Genomic DNA, 15,699 nt, shown 5'->3' with positions numbered 1-15,699 from the left:
GGAATTAATTTGCTGTTCGAAAAAATGATCAAATGTTGTAGTTTATGAAATGAAATATTTTGAATAAATATATTTTATTTTTATAAAAAAGAAGGTATTTTTTCTTTTAGAAAAGAACAGAGTCATATTTATAAGCCCAATAAATAAATCGAGCAATAATAATAAAATAAATAATAGAAAAATAAATAAAACGAATAAGAAAAGTAAGGTGAACAACTTATAGATTTTGAAGCAGCATCTCTTCAAATTTAAGAAAAAAACAAATGTATTATTAGTAGTTGACATTTTATCTTTAAAAAAAAGCGTTAATGTTTGACGAAGAGGAGAACGACTGCAAATGTTCTATTCTAAAACTAAAATGTTAATAATAGAATTTACACGACAGAGCGCAAAAATGTTTTCAACACGATGGCAGACAAAACTCACCTTTGAAGAAGAAGCGAATATAGCTAATATTCTCAGAACAGAATATTCGATTAAAAAAGAAGAATAAATCTAATTATTTACGAAGATCAATACAATTTGCTTAAAGTTTATATAGGATAACTTGGAATAAAATTTAGAATTAGTAGAAAGTTCAAGTCAAAATATTTTTTCAGACTAAGAAATACCAAAAGCTTTTAAAAATTCTGTAAGATAATGTAGATTATTAAGCACAGTATGGGAAACTTCCATTAATTTAAAAATAAAATATATTAACTAAATATTAATTGAAAGCAAGCAAAATGAAGTAGAAAATTATATTTCGGAGAATGAAATTATAAAAAGATTTACAAGATTGGCGATGCAAGTAGTTCTAGATATTCGTTTATGCCAATTTTCTAAATTTAACAACTGATTAATATAAAAATGGTTATATCCTTGGCATATTCGAAATAAACTATTGAAAAACGTTTTTTTTTCTTTACTTTTCAGATCTATTTTTGAAAAGAGCGGGAGAGGTTTCACCAAAACTTTCTCGCGTACTTTTTAATAAAGTAGTTATTCCGCTGCTCCGACATATAAAACTGTGACCTTGGACAAGGCTGCGAATCACTCACGAGTGCGCCGATTTTTATTTTCACACCACAATAAGAGTTGTGTAGTACAGTAAAGAAAACTGGTACTTGTATATTAAACTATATGCCAATTATTTAACAAAAATTACGAAAATCGATTTTTGGCGCAAATCGAACGTTTTGATAGAATTGGATGTGCGATCTTTGGCGATTAATCGCTGAAATATCATCAAACAAATGATAAAAAAATCGAATATGTATTTTCAATGCCTTTTTTTTTCAACCAAATAAAACAAATTTTAACATGGAACTACAATTGCATTCATAAGAACACATACAGAATTTCATTGACTACAGTCTTTTGCTTTTGAGTTAGCGCATCTACATGCACGAAAAAGTACAGACAGACGGTCGACCCTTTGAAAGGTATGGTTCTTTATAGGAATCTACATTTTCAAATGCTAAATTTGTATACCAAATTTTATCTATCTATCTCTTTATGCTTCGTGGTTATCACGTTAAATTGTAATTGATGACATGTAAATTTTTTAGAATGGATTTCGTTCAGAAATGAGAGAAATAAAAAAAATAAAAAAAATTTGGTTTAAATATTGTTACGAAATTTTCGGGTTCGTTTGGATAGTGGGAGTTATATGGTGTGGAGAACGCTCAATCAGCAGGCGGCAGTAGAAAATAAAACAACAATGTTTATTTACACGAAGACACACAGGACAGCACAAAGACGACAACTATATACAGCACAGAAGACGATTATCTTCAGTCGAGACGTGCAGCATACAACAGACTCTACTGCAGACAGTAGCGCACAGCTTAGTTCAGCACTAGCTTCACTCCGTCGCTGCTCCGCTTATCTCTGGAAGGCCAGTTCTTTAGCGTCGATTCCGACTACTCTGCCCTAGCAGCTGCGGCCGCCTCCTTTTATAGGTCTCAGGAGGTGGGGCTAGAGGCCTCTCAACCAATCAGGACCGTTCAAGGCATATCTCGGTTCCTAATGGACGGATCGGAAAAATTCTCGATGTTTCGGGTTTAATCTATTTTGGCGCCGAAGTCGCCAAGCTCCGGGACCTCCGACGTGACACACGGACTCCGTCCAATACAGATCACTGTAAAACAGTCTTCCTGATGATGGAACCAACTATGCTGGGAAGCAGCATTACAGATTCGTAACAATATCATATATCAAATTTCATCTTTCAAGCTAATGGTGTTTTTGAGTCATCGAGTTCACAAGCAAATATAATTTCAGATAGAAAGGACTGAAACGTGGAAATTCGTCAAAATCTCGAGTTAGAATTTCTTGAAGATTGCAATACTTCCTCTATACTTCGCATATGAAAAAATAAAAAAATTCAAGTACTTTTTTAATTCCTTAAACCATATTTTTGCAGATTACCAAAGTTTATTATAATTCAAAATAATATAAAATTTAAAAAATAATCTTAATAAATTTTAATCTTTAAAAAGAATCTTTATAAATTTTTAACTTTTTAAAATAAAAATAGAATGTGCCATTCTCTCTATTTTCTTGGATAATTTCACATAACGATGTCAATTTTAGTCAGTGATCAAAATCAATACCGCCGAATTTTAATGAAATTGAGCATTTTTAAAATAACGATAAAAATCTTATAAAATTAAAAAAAAAAAAAACATTTTTTAATGGCAGATTTTAGCTGTCTGCACATTTCGTTATTTTGACGTTTTCCGAAGATAACGATCGAAAAAAATGATCTGAAAACAAGCGAGAGTGATTTATCCGCCACTTTCTAAGTATAAAAAAAATGTGTTTTTCGGATTATAAAATGTCCAAAACGTGTGGATTTTTAACATTCGGAAATCGAATTTTTTGACGACTACGATAAAATACGAGCAAGTGAAAAATATTTATTATCCTGTAAAGTACCGAATGCAATAAAGTAATCAACATTCAAAATAAACAGCTTAGATAATGAAAGCTAGAAATAGGTAAGAAAGATAGACAAGATTACGTCTTCTGCGAAAGCGGGAGTTATTTCAGTTATGAACATTCCACCGTGACGTGAAATGTCATCCTCCCACTTGGATGTTCCTATTTTTATTTGATCACCCCTCATGTCTCACAGTAATAGAAACATCTGCCATATAAGTAAACCTGTCATCGTTTGCGTGAAAAATGCAGCCGTTTGTAAAGCATCTGCGAGATCACAGAAAGTGACATTTAATGAGCATCAGTTCTGCGAAATGATTCGCTTGGTAATAGAATTTAGTTCGCTGGTAAAAAAGGCAATATTTCATTCCATTTGCCCCTGGCTGTTTCCAGTGTAACGTGTTTTGTGAGTTGAATACAAAAAGAATTTTCAAAGAATAAAACTTTTCAACGTAGGATTGGAGAAGTTTCCGATTAACTAAGAATATTCATATAGATTATGAATAATCGTTCCACATTCATTAGAGAAGTTTCAGAGCAACATAGAACATACATATGGATTAGGAATGTTTGTTCTATATTCATTAGTGAAGTTTCAGAGCAACAAAGAGCATTCATATAGATTAAGAATGTTCATTCCATACTTATTAAAGAAGTTCCAGAGAAACATAGAACATTCATATAGATTAGGAATGTTCGTTACATACTCATTCGAAAAGTTTCAGGGCAACATAGAGCATCGATATGGATTATGAATAATCGTTCCACATTCATTAGAGAAGTTTCAGAGCAACATAGAACATACATATGGATTAGGAATATTCGTTCCACACTCATTAGAGGTTTCAAAGCAACATAAAACATTCACATAGAATTTGAATATTCGTTTCAAATACTAATGAGTTTCAGAGCAAGATAAAACATACATACAGATTAGGAATGTTCATTCCATACTCATTAGAAAAGTCTCAGAGCAACACAGAACATTCATATAGAGTATGAATGTTCGTTACACGCTCATGAGAGAAGTTTCAGAGCAATATAAAACATTCATACAGGGTATGAACGTTCGTTCCACACTAATTAGAGAAAAGTCAGAGCAAAACAGAACATTTACACAGAGTTTGAATATTCATTTCACACTCATTAGAGAAGTTTCAGAGCAACATAGAACATTCATATGGATTAGGAATGTTCGTTCCATACTCATTAGAGAAGTTTCAGAGCAACATAAAACATTCACATAGAATATGAATATTCGTTCCAAACTCTAATGAGTTTCAGAGCAAGATACAACATACATACAGATTAGGAGTGTCCATTCCATACTCATTAGAAAAGTCTCAGAGCAACACAGAACATTCATACAAAGTATGAAAGTTCGTTCCACGCTCAGAGAAGTTTCAGAGCAACATAAAATATTCATACAATGTATGAACGTTCGTTCCACACTCATTAGAGAAGTTTCAAAGCAAAATAGAACATTTACACAGAGTATGAATATTCATTTCACAATCATTAGAGAAGTTTCTGAGTAACATAGAACATTCATATGGATTAGGAATGTTCGTTTTACATTCATTAGGGAAATTTCAGAATAACATAGGATATTCACACAGAGTATGAATGTTCGTTCCACATTCATTAGGGAAGTTTCAAAGCAACATAAAACATTCATATAGATTAGGAATGTTCGTCTGTACTCATTAGAAAAGTCTCAGAACAACACAGAATATTCATACAGATTACGATTGTTCGTTCCACTCTCATTAGGGAAATCTCAGCGCGACATAGAACATTCATATAGATGAGGAATGCCCGTTTCATATTCATTAAAGAAATTTTAGAGTAACAAAGAACATTCACAGATTACGAATGTTCTTTATACAGTCATAAGAGAAATCTCAATGTAACAACGAGCATTCACACAGATTATGAATGTTCGTATCACACTCATTAGGAAAGTAAACAAAGTAAATAAGAAAGAACATTCATTCAAAATAACAAAGAACATTCATATAGATTTTGAACATCCACTCCTACAATATATAATTCTCTTTACCATGGGAAGTTTATTAGAATATACGAGAAAGTTTTGCGGAGACCTCTCCCGCTGCTTCAGTTATAATGTTCACATGCATATGAACAGAAAGACTTCGTCTAAATTTTGATAAAAATCTAGAAATTCAATATTAGGATGAAATTTCAAATTTTATTACAGTAGATCAATGCGTTTTTGAGTTATCTTGTTCGCATGAATATGGATAGACAGACGGACTTCCATTTCGCCACAATTCCGATAAAAATCTATACATTTGGTGTAAAGACTACATATTAAAGTTTCACTCTCTAGTTCAAAGCGAATTTTTAGCTATCGTATTCACAGACATATACGAGCATAATTCGAATAATCTGCCTTTCGGACTCTGACAAACGATACATAAATATGGACATTCGTCGAAATTTCAAATTTTTCTATGACTAAAAAACAAATTTTACATAGATTTCTATGAACGAACATATTTACATAGATTTCTATGGCAATGCTGTTACAATACATCTACTTGAAATATAATTCACTAAATTGGGGACCCAAGAAAAAATAGATAAACTTATTTTTCTCACTAAAATGAGTGAATAAAGCATATCATATAACCGATGCATAAAACAGTAGGAAAGAATCTGATACATAAAACATGCCAAATGTTTTATAGATAAGGTTTACTATTCATAAGTATTTTTACTACGCTTGAGTTAATATTCAGGGGGGGACATTTATTCCCTAAGAAATGTATTAATTGTTAACAAATTTTGCTCTATAACAGTTTTTGCAACGAAACTCAATTAAAAATACTAAAAGGTTTCTACGATTTCTTGTTTTTTAAAGTAAAGACCAGCTTTTTAAAATAATCCCGATTTTTAATTTCTTTAATTCTTTCAAATATAATGTAAAAAAAATACGATTTCAATGCATTATATTTCATCGCGTGCATTCTATTAATTGTTTTCAACGATAAAACTAAAAAAACTTAAATAATTCTATTTATTTTTTAATAATATTATAAGCATATTCATAATCTTTAAATCCATGAACGTAACAACAATGAACAATTTTGGAATGTTCTCTTAGTCGTCCATTATCTGACTCCATTTTCCAACATTTTATTTTATATGTAATAGCATCCTATTTTAATATAAATGAAAGACGTTGTGACTATGTTTACTTGTTTTATATCTTTTCCTAAATAACTGTACATAATTCATCTAACATTGCACATTTATTAATGAAATTAAGAACAAGCTTTCAGATTTTTAAATGCAAAAATTAAAAAAAAATTCGATTAAATAGAAATTAATCGACATTTTGTCGATTTTCTGCAGTAACTTCGTCGCAAATTATTCGATAAGAAATATTTTCTTATCATCTCAAAATATTGTCTTTTCAAAGATGCCAATTTCTTTTTATTCAATTTGTCAATTTCTTTTTACTTTCTAAATTGTAATAAATGACTGAATAGATAAAAAGGATTTTAAAGTCAGGAAATATATCGATATTCCGTTTCTAGACAATGACGAGATTTTGAATTACTCTACTTTTATTTTTAATACTTCTGTTTCATTTTATAAAAATATTTTTGGCAACGTTTTTCATAGCCTTTAAAAGAATTCTAAAGTTTATTTATTAAAAATTTTGGCATTAGAGGATACCGGCCTTTGTTGCCAAAAATCCCATTCTCACCACGTTTTCAATCAATCAATTATTAAAAATAAATAGCAGACGATAGCAAACATTTGTATAGAATAATATTTTATAAAAAATAAGCTTAAAAATACGTTATTTAAAAATCGTTTGCTTGCAGAAAAATTCTGTTGAATGCTGTTAATAAATAAATTCTTATTTTATCGCATACAGCACATAATTATAAATTTGCTCACAAATATGGAAATAAACGCAAGGTTTTAATAAATGTTTTGTAACAAATAATTAAACCATAAATTTTTCTTTAGTGAAGGACATGAAAAATTTCAGAATAAACAATGTTTCTAACTCTGTATTCCAAACGACTGCTACGACATTTGAGAAAAAAAGTAAGTGCACAAAAAATTCATAATACCAAACGAATTTCACAAAAAAATAAAGATAACAAATTCGCCTCTCAACTTATAGGCAGACGACTCATTAATCAGAGAAGTGACAGGTCATAATAATAATCATTTGCAGGTCTCAGTCGCTTGAACATATTTCTGAAGCAGGTCATTATTACTCTGCAGACGACAGAAAGGATCAATACGCGACAAGAACACCAGGGAAATATTTTGACAAGCACAGAGGTAAAAGGACGAAACAGTTATTAGTATTTCGAAGTTGAAACGGAGAGGGAACAATATCCGATAAAATGAAGCTAGGAAAGTCAGAAGATAACTGAAGAGAGGATTGTTATAGTTTATATGCATGTTCATTATGTTTCTCTCTATTTCGAGGAAAACGATAAGACAAGCTCCAATAAAACAATACTGTTCCTATTTTTAATTTCAGTATTCACATCGCTTTTCTTTATTGTAATTTTTTAAAATATTATTTTATTTATTTCATTTACTAATGCTATTTATTAAATATTTTTTTTGCGTAAAATAAACAATAAAAAGAGACCATGTTTGCAAACAAGACGATAAAAAAATCGGAAAATAAAGCGAAATATTTCTTTTCAATTTTAACATTTTTTTTTAAAAATCGCGTGCGATAAATGATTGAGCTGAAAAGTACGACTGTTATCGGGGATTATTTATTTTCTCCAACATGTTGCAGACGCTCGTAAATTACTTGTGTGTGATATATTATTAGATTATAAAGAAAAGAAATGTGATAAAAAATTATGGAACACGACAATATGATAAGAAAATTATGAAACTAATAAATGAAATAAGAAAAATCATGATAAAATCTTTTGTTCAACAAGCCAGCCAAAAGTTGAATCATGATAAAATAAATTTTTATTTTCTCATACATTAAAAACAGAAAGAGAAAATATTCTAATTGTCAAAAATTATGAAACATCCAAAAGAAATTTTTCATTACAATTTGATAAAAAAAAATTAAATAGAATAAAAAAAATATGATAAAAAAATATGATAAAAGAAAATATGATAAAATCTTTTACTCAAAACGCCATCTGAAGTTTGAAAATTTTTATACATTAAAAACAGAAAGAGATAATATTCTAATCGTCAAAGATTATGAAACATATACATGCGATTATATACATAAATGTGGTACGAGAGGTGTGATAAAATATTTTGCTAAATGGAGCCAAAAGAAGCTTAATCATATTAAAATGATTTTTTTAAAAATTTTTTCATACATTGCAAATAGAAAACGAAAATACTCAAATCGTCAGAAACGATCACGCATATAAATCTGATAAGCAAAGTGTGGAAAAATCGTTTGTTAAACTGAGCAAAAAGCGTTTGGCTTTTGATCAAAATAACGAAGTGATTTGAAGAGAATAGAATTCGAATGATAAGAAAATACTGCTTATTGCTAAAGAATTTAAAAAGAAAAAATATATTATACTTTATGGAATATCTTATATGAACTATTTTAAAGGTTTAATATCTTCATAATTTGAAATAAATTATAATCATTATATGCATACTTTTGTTGGATGAATCTTTATAAAAACAGAAATGACTAAATATTATAACACAAGAAAAAGAAATAGATAACACACAGAAACATTCTTTAAAGTGACTATGAACTAGTAATAATTTTATAGCCGAATGTGGAGCTTGTACTTCAAGCAGAGAGTTGAATCTCTTAAAGCAACACATTTTTTTTTTCTGATACCAATAATATTTGAAAAAAATCCATTTCAACAATAAGATATGGCTCTATAGTTTTTATCTGACTCTCTGGAATAGTAAATTATCATTAAATATCAAAAAATGATTTAAAACAACTAGAGCTTTTGAAAGCAATCACATTTAGTTCACTATCGTCAATTCAATCAACCTGTCACATAAATGAATGGACATTCTGGTACATTTTGCATATTTGTTGAAAAATCAACTTTGGTTGATTTGAGATTATTTCTTCTAGCTCCACTCCTTTTGTTTCTTATTGAAGATAGTCAAAATCATCATCTTCAGTTTCTTCCCTCAGAGTTTCACTTTTTTTTTTATTTTTTTATTTTCTTCCATACTTGACGTCAAACAACATCAAATCAACTTTCATATGAGAAAAGTAATACGTATATAGATTAAAAAATGTCAGCTGTTAAATTTTGCAAATAATAAATTGGCGCGAAGAGATACTACCGTGTTTCTAGATTTATTACTACATCATTTCACGTTAAAAATTATTTCAAATGTATTGAAAAATATAGGTTTTTATTACATAAAGAAATCGGTTCCCAAAATATAAATCATTAATACTTCTCAGAGGTAATTGAGGGCTGTGGTGGACTGGTGGTATAGTCTCGACTTTGGAACCGGAGGGTTTCAGGTTCGAAACCCGATTCCACCGAAGAACCGTTGTGTAAAGGGGTCTGTTGCATATTAAATCCGTTCTGACGAAACGTCCTCAAGCTGGTGTGGTGTGGAGAGGGGGATGCCAGCTCAGGTGTCGTCCTCGTCATCTGACCGAGGTTCAAAATTACGAGGTCCGTCCCAAAATAGCCCTAGTGTTGCTTCAAACGGGACGTTAATATGACTAAACTAAACAGAGGTAATTGAGCACTCCATCCTGTTTTTCCAGATGGAAGTTCAAAAATTAAAATTGAATCTTACTCATAATCGTTCTATCCTATAGATCCAAGAAATATATAATCTGACAACTGACCATAAAATTAAAAAAATATAGGAAATGAATATTGACAATAAGGAAAAAGGTATGATTTCTCGTGTTTTGAATACATCTACAAACAAGGCAAGGAAACGTTAGAAAATGATAGTGGAAAAATTGAAAAGTGTTTCTCATCTTCCTTTAGAGTGCCTCGAAAAAAAGTTTCCCAGTTTTCTAAAGCTTTATGAGTGCCAATTCTTAATTACTCCTTACTTATTGACTGTTCCCAATTACTTCTTATTACCATTTATTCTTCAGGATCTTATAAACCATCATCTTTAATCTTCTCCTCTAGAGTCTCATTTTTTAATTTCTCGACGCCAGTTTTTTTTTTTTTAATTTTCTTTCATATCTGACATCAAACAACATCAAGTCATTATTAACAACGAACTTTCATATGTGAAAAGTAATATGTAAATAGATCACATAGTAGATTAAAAATGTCAGTTGTTAAATTTGGCAAATAATAAATTGCAGGGAAAAGATACTACCGTGTTTCTAGATTTATTATTACATCGTTTCATATTGAAAATTATTCCAAATGTATGGAAAAATATAGGTTTTTTTTATTAAATTAAAAGTCTGTTTCCACATACTATTCAATGAAAATTGTCAGAAGTAATTGGGAACTTTATCCTGTTTTTCAGAAGGAAATTTTAAAATGAACATTTAATATTGTTCATATTCGTTATATCCTACAGATCCAAGAAATATATAACCAGGCAATTGATCTTAAAACTAAACAATATAGGAAATGAATAATGACAATTGAAAAAAAAAATTGATTTTGCGTTTTTTTTTTTTTTTTTTTTTTTAATACGCCTATAATTAAGGCAAGCAAATGTTAGAAAATATACTAAAGAAATTGCGAAAATGTTTTTAATTTTCCTTTAGAGTACCTCGAAAAGACAGGCTTCCCAGTTTGCTAACGCTTTATTGGTTCCAATTACCAATTACTCTTTACTCCATCACTGTTTCCAATTACTCTTTAATTATTCACATTTCCCGATTACTTCTTATTACCCTTTATTTTTCCAGATATTAAAGGAATAATAACTAGCATTCAAAGTAGTAGTAAATTAGAGTTATTTCCTTGTTGTAATATACATATATCACCTATCCTTAAAACTCTACAAATATAACGCCTTATTTAACACTCTAATACAAAAATATATTTACACCCGTATTCCACAGAGACAACAAGACTACACAAACAATTTATCTTTTAAATTGGGATAACCGAAGGCTATTTCCTTGTTTAATAACTTACTTTAAAAAGGAAGCGACTGAGATTACTGTAAGTTATTTTTACTTCAGCAAAAAAACGCTCGGATGTGCAGTTCTCTGAAAATCGTTTGCTGCAAGGGCATACACTAAAGAGAACAGAATTACCCTACTTTCTCTAATGCAGGGGGAAGAATGTCACGAGCTATTAATTCTTTCGGACCATTGAATAAGACCATTTATCCTTCCAAAGTTATCCTTTTTTATATATAGTATATCCTTTTTAAGCTTAATAGGAACGAATTGAACAATTTGACCTTGTCCTTAAACTTCACGAGTCAAAGCGATGACGATACAAGGTTAGGTCTCTTGGTAGATTTTCTAAAAAGGAATTTTTAATCAGAAATAATGGTATAATATTGAAGTTTTTTGATTAAAATTTTAGGGAAAAAAATTACATAAGTCTGCATTTCTGACAAGATGGTTTTTGATTTAAATTTTTTTAGAAGTAAAAGCATGAAGTCATTACATGAAACGCTCGTGCACTTTTAAAAATGTTTAGTAATTCTGAAATATTTTTTTTCAGCCTCATTTTTTAAAAGTCTATTCATTTACCTCTTTAAAGGGCCCTTTTTTTTTAGTCATATTATGTTAAAATATTTTTAGGCTTGAAATTAGAATAAGAAAAGGGATTCATTTAGCTTATTAGATAAATTTAATGTGATAAATTCATTAATTTGGTTAATTAATAATTAAGTAACAAATCAAGACACATCATTTTGTCTGAGATAAAGAACTGAAACATCTAAGTTTCTGACTTACTAAAAAAATGTGTCAGAACTTATGCCAACTTACATAATTTCATACAAAATATTGATAAATTTAGTGGGAAGCATACTTCCCACGGCCCTAGAAAGGGTTAAAATAATCGGGAAAAACAAAGAATCAGTTCAACAGCCCCAACCACTGGTCTGTTTTCGTCAATTTTTATTCCATATGAAAGCTCTTAATTTCGAAATGAACCATTAGTTGCCTCCTTTCATTTTGTATTATCAAGAGACAGCAAAATAAATTCTTGCCCCCCCCCCACACACAACATAGCAACCAGAGCGATTCAGAAAAGTTCTTTCGTCGATTAATTTTATCACTTTGTAACCATACCTAACCAATCAAAATGCTCAATCAATTAAAAAGTTCATAATATAACTTTTAAAAAAGTATTTTCTTTAATTGTGATAAGATGAAATACATTCAAGTTCGTTGATATTACTTGATTAATACAATTAATATTGTTACAGCAGCTATATACAGCGACTAGTTCGTATAACATTAATTTTTGTCTACTATGCATGAAAACACCTTATTTAGTATTTGGATACAACATAAACTAATTCAAATAAGCTACCATCTGCCCTGCTGTAGCATCGGGACAAACTAAATGATCCTCAACGTCACGTTTCAGGTGGGAACTATGGTTGTCATAATGACCATCACCGGCTGCGGTACTACCTCATCGTATGAGGCATGTTTCCTCATCGATATGGAAGTAGCCACCTGCATACTTTTACTTTACCCATCAAGGAAGCGAAAGTTAATCATCATAGCTTCTCAACTCGATTTTTGGGCTTCCAACCCACCCCCTTTCGTGGAACTTGAATATAACAAGGAATACATACATAAAAGGATAGTATATATAATTTTTAAACTTGGCTTTATTCCATCCCGGGAGGCATAATTTATGTACACGAAGCGAGGACAAACTGATGTTCGTTCACCAGCGCTACAAAAGCAGAAGAAGCGTAAAAGGAGTAGAAAATATTTTTTCCGAGTTATTTATACTATGAGATACCAATAGGGATTTTTTACACGAGTCGATTTAGGCAAGGGAAATCTAGATATCTTTTAAAAGAATTTATTTAGATTAGCAGATATTTTAACCCTTCATTCGGAGTGTGAGAACTGTTTATTTAGTCGCTTTTACTGAGCTTCTGTTGAATTAATTAAATAAAAAAGGTGGAATGGGATCAGGAAATAAGAGAACATTTTAGAATGAAGTCAATATGGGCTAAATTACGATTAAAATTGGGAATTTAATTAAGATTTAAATTAGATTAAGAGCTATCATTACATATATTTGTAATGTAAGCTGTATTATTAAATTTTGTTAATATATTAACTGTCATTTTCCTGAATTATTGCATTTAAAACAACATGAAAATACAACGGCAAATAAAATACTTCCTAGTCAGGAATTTTCGAAAAATATTATTTCAACTTACTTCACCGAATGCTCCTCGGCCGATAACTTTTAAAATTTCGAAATCCTCTTTCGTTAAGCGTAAGCTTTTAACTTTCTGGGCAACAGGCGATACTGAAAAATAAAGAAGAAATAATCAAACAAATGTTCATAAAACACATCAATAAGCATTCTGAATAAACCGTTAAATAGATCTTATATTATTAATAATATTAGCCTAATTTGAAAATAAAAAGAAGAATGTCCTAAAAGAAGAAAGTCCTAACAGATTATTATCATCAATTTGCACCAAATATTCCAAAACCTAAATTCTAACTTTGATCCAATTGCTAATTTCTAGACTATTAAAGAAAGGTATTTTATATAAATAGCATTTTAAATGATGCAAAAATTGCATATTAGATACTTAGAACTAATAATTACTGAAAATATTGTTGAAAATATACGAAAAATCTATATTTTTATACAATTTCCCAATTCCACTAATCATATTTAGTAAAACAATCTTGACACATTAACTTTCTAAACAAAAGGGTATCATTTCTTCTGTAGTTAAAAGTGACCGAGTTATGAAGCTAAGTTTAGTTTACTTATATTAACGTCCCGATTCAAAGCAACAATAGGGCTATTTTGGGGCGGACTTCGTAATTTTGAACCGCGGACAGATGACGAGGACGAGCTGGCAGCCACTCTCTCTACCACACAACACCAGCGGGAGAACGTTTGGCCCGGACGGATTTAGCGGGCACCAGACCCGCTTACACGACGGCTTTTCAGTGGAATCGAACTCACCGCGGCCTAGTTATGAAGCTAAGAATAACTTATGACGTAACAAATGACGATCGACTCATTCAACAGCAAGTGAAACAAAACAGATGACCAGGAAATGAAACTATGAAAATCAATATTTTAAATGGCTTTCAACAGCCGTCTAGAAGGAATGGGCCTATAAACAGATAAAGTTCTTTAGAAACGTCCGATGATTGACTTATTGAAATTGAACACTTCATGACTCGAACATGCTTAATAGTAGAAAAGTAAGATTTTTTTTTTTTTTTTTTTGGTTTTAATGTTAGCATGTCATTTTTCTACTAACAATTTTCTTTTTTTCCCCTTCCATCTTGTGCTCATCCAACTGGTTAGTGTTATAGGCACCGGGGGCACAGGATGGCGTTATGTTATGTTAGCATGTCAAGAATATTTTATTAAATATGGCTAATAGCACTATGGGATTGCATAAAATTGAAAACATTGCATTTTTTTCTTCTCAACAATATATTTACTGCCTAATAGACATAAAAGATTATTTAAAGCTATTTTGTAAAAGGATTATATGAGTATTTGTAAGGACTTACAAATTCGTAAGTGATCCAAGATTAGAGTAGAAAACAAGCGCACAAGTTTTGTACAAATAGTAAAATTAAAATATAGTGCTTTTTTTATAAGTGGAGTACTCAGTTTTGACAGTTACATTGGAAATTAAGTAACAGCTGGATGCTTGAAATTTCTTATACTCTATAGACAATTAAAATAAAGTCAATTATATTCGTGAAAAATGAGTAAAAATATTACAGTGAAAAGTGTAGTACCTTTTTCTACGTGTCAACAAATATAAATTCGTGAAAGGAAACAACTTCGGTTTACAAAGCTGCATGTTAAATTCGTTGAGGCCGAACTCCCTCCCATTGGTGTGATGTGGAAGTTTGTAGAATTGGGGGGGGGGGAGGAGCTGTTCAGATGTCGTTCTCATCACTTAATTGCGGACATAATTCTCTCAGGATTCTAAAATATTCTGATTAATATTTTCAACACTTTGAAGTTTAAAAATATTTTACAGAGAAAACTACTAAAATATAGTTACACATAATATTCAATTGAAATTTTTAGGAGTCACTTATCCTGGTGAGCCAATTGGTCGCCAAAGGCGGTTATTTAAAAATAAATTAATAATAGGCTGTCCCTTGAACTTACTTATGTTTGAAAATACATAAGAGAAAGCCTGAGTTAACGAAATTCGTCACACTGATACAATTCATTCGTCTATTAATCCTTATGAATATTAAATCATTAAATACATTATATAGTATAATAGTATATACAGTATATGCATATATTGTAAAATATGTATAACATGCAATATATACATTAAGGTGTATGTACACACTTGAAAATTCGAAAATTGTTCAAAATATCGAATATTTTTTTATTGCTTATTAATGTTCCCTGATCCTTTAGCTTTCAAACGATACCAAGATGTTGTCAATATTCGAAATATTTCTCGAGTTATAATTATTTTTCTTGAGATGCTTTCATTAAAAACTCTAGTTACGATGTTTTTAAAACTCATTTTATGAAGAATGATATTTTCCCACTATGTTGCTTCATTCAAACAATCATAACTCAACAAGAAATTAACCAAATACAGTTATATATGTATCAAAATAATCTGTAT

At 30.2% G+C, this 15,699-nt stretch overlaps 1 protein-coding gene across 8 annotated transcripts in view; it reads right to left on the bottom strand.

The window, feature by feature from the left end:
- Positions 1-15,699, bottom strand: part of LOC129971266 (serine/threonine-protein kinase MRCK alpha-like) — a 464,419-nt gene that overhangs the window by 89,076 nt on the left and 359,644 nt on the right. For all 8 annotated transcript variants that reach the window (XM_056084867.1, XM_056084868.1, XM_056084872.1 and 5 more), the window contains exon 2: positions 13,270-13,361. In XM_056084867.1, the coding sequence (XP_055940842.1) occupies positions 13,270-13,361 (92 nt within the window). The remainder of the gene's footprint in view (positions 1-13,269; positions 13,362-15,699) is intronic.

The sequence above is a fragment of the Argiope bruennichi genome, chromosome 6 (genome assembly GCF_947563725.1).
Source record: "Argiope bruennichi chromosome 6, qqArgBrue1.1, whole genome shotgun sequence".
Lineage (NCBI taxonomy): Eukaryota > Metazoa > Arthropoda > Arachnida > Araneae > Araneidae > Argiope > Argiope bruennichi.
Note: the sequence above shows the minus strand (reverse complement) of the source record. Positions and strands in the feature narration are given on the sequence as shown.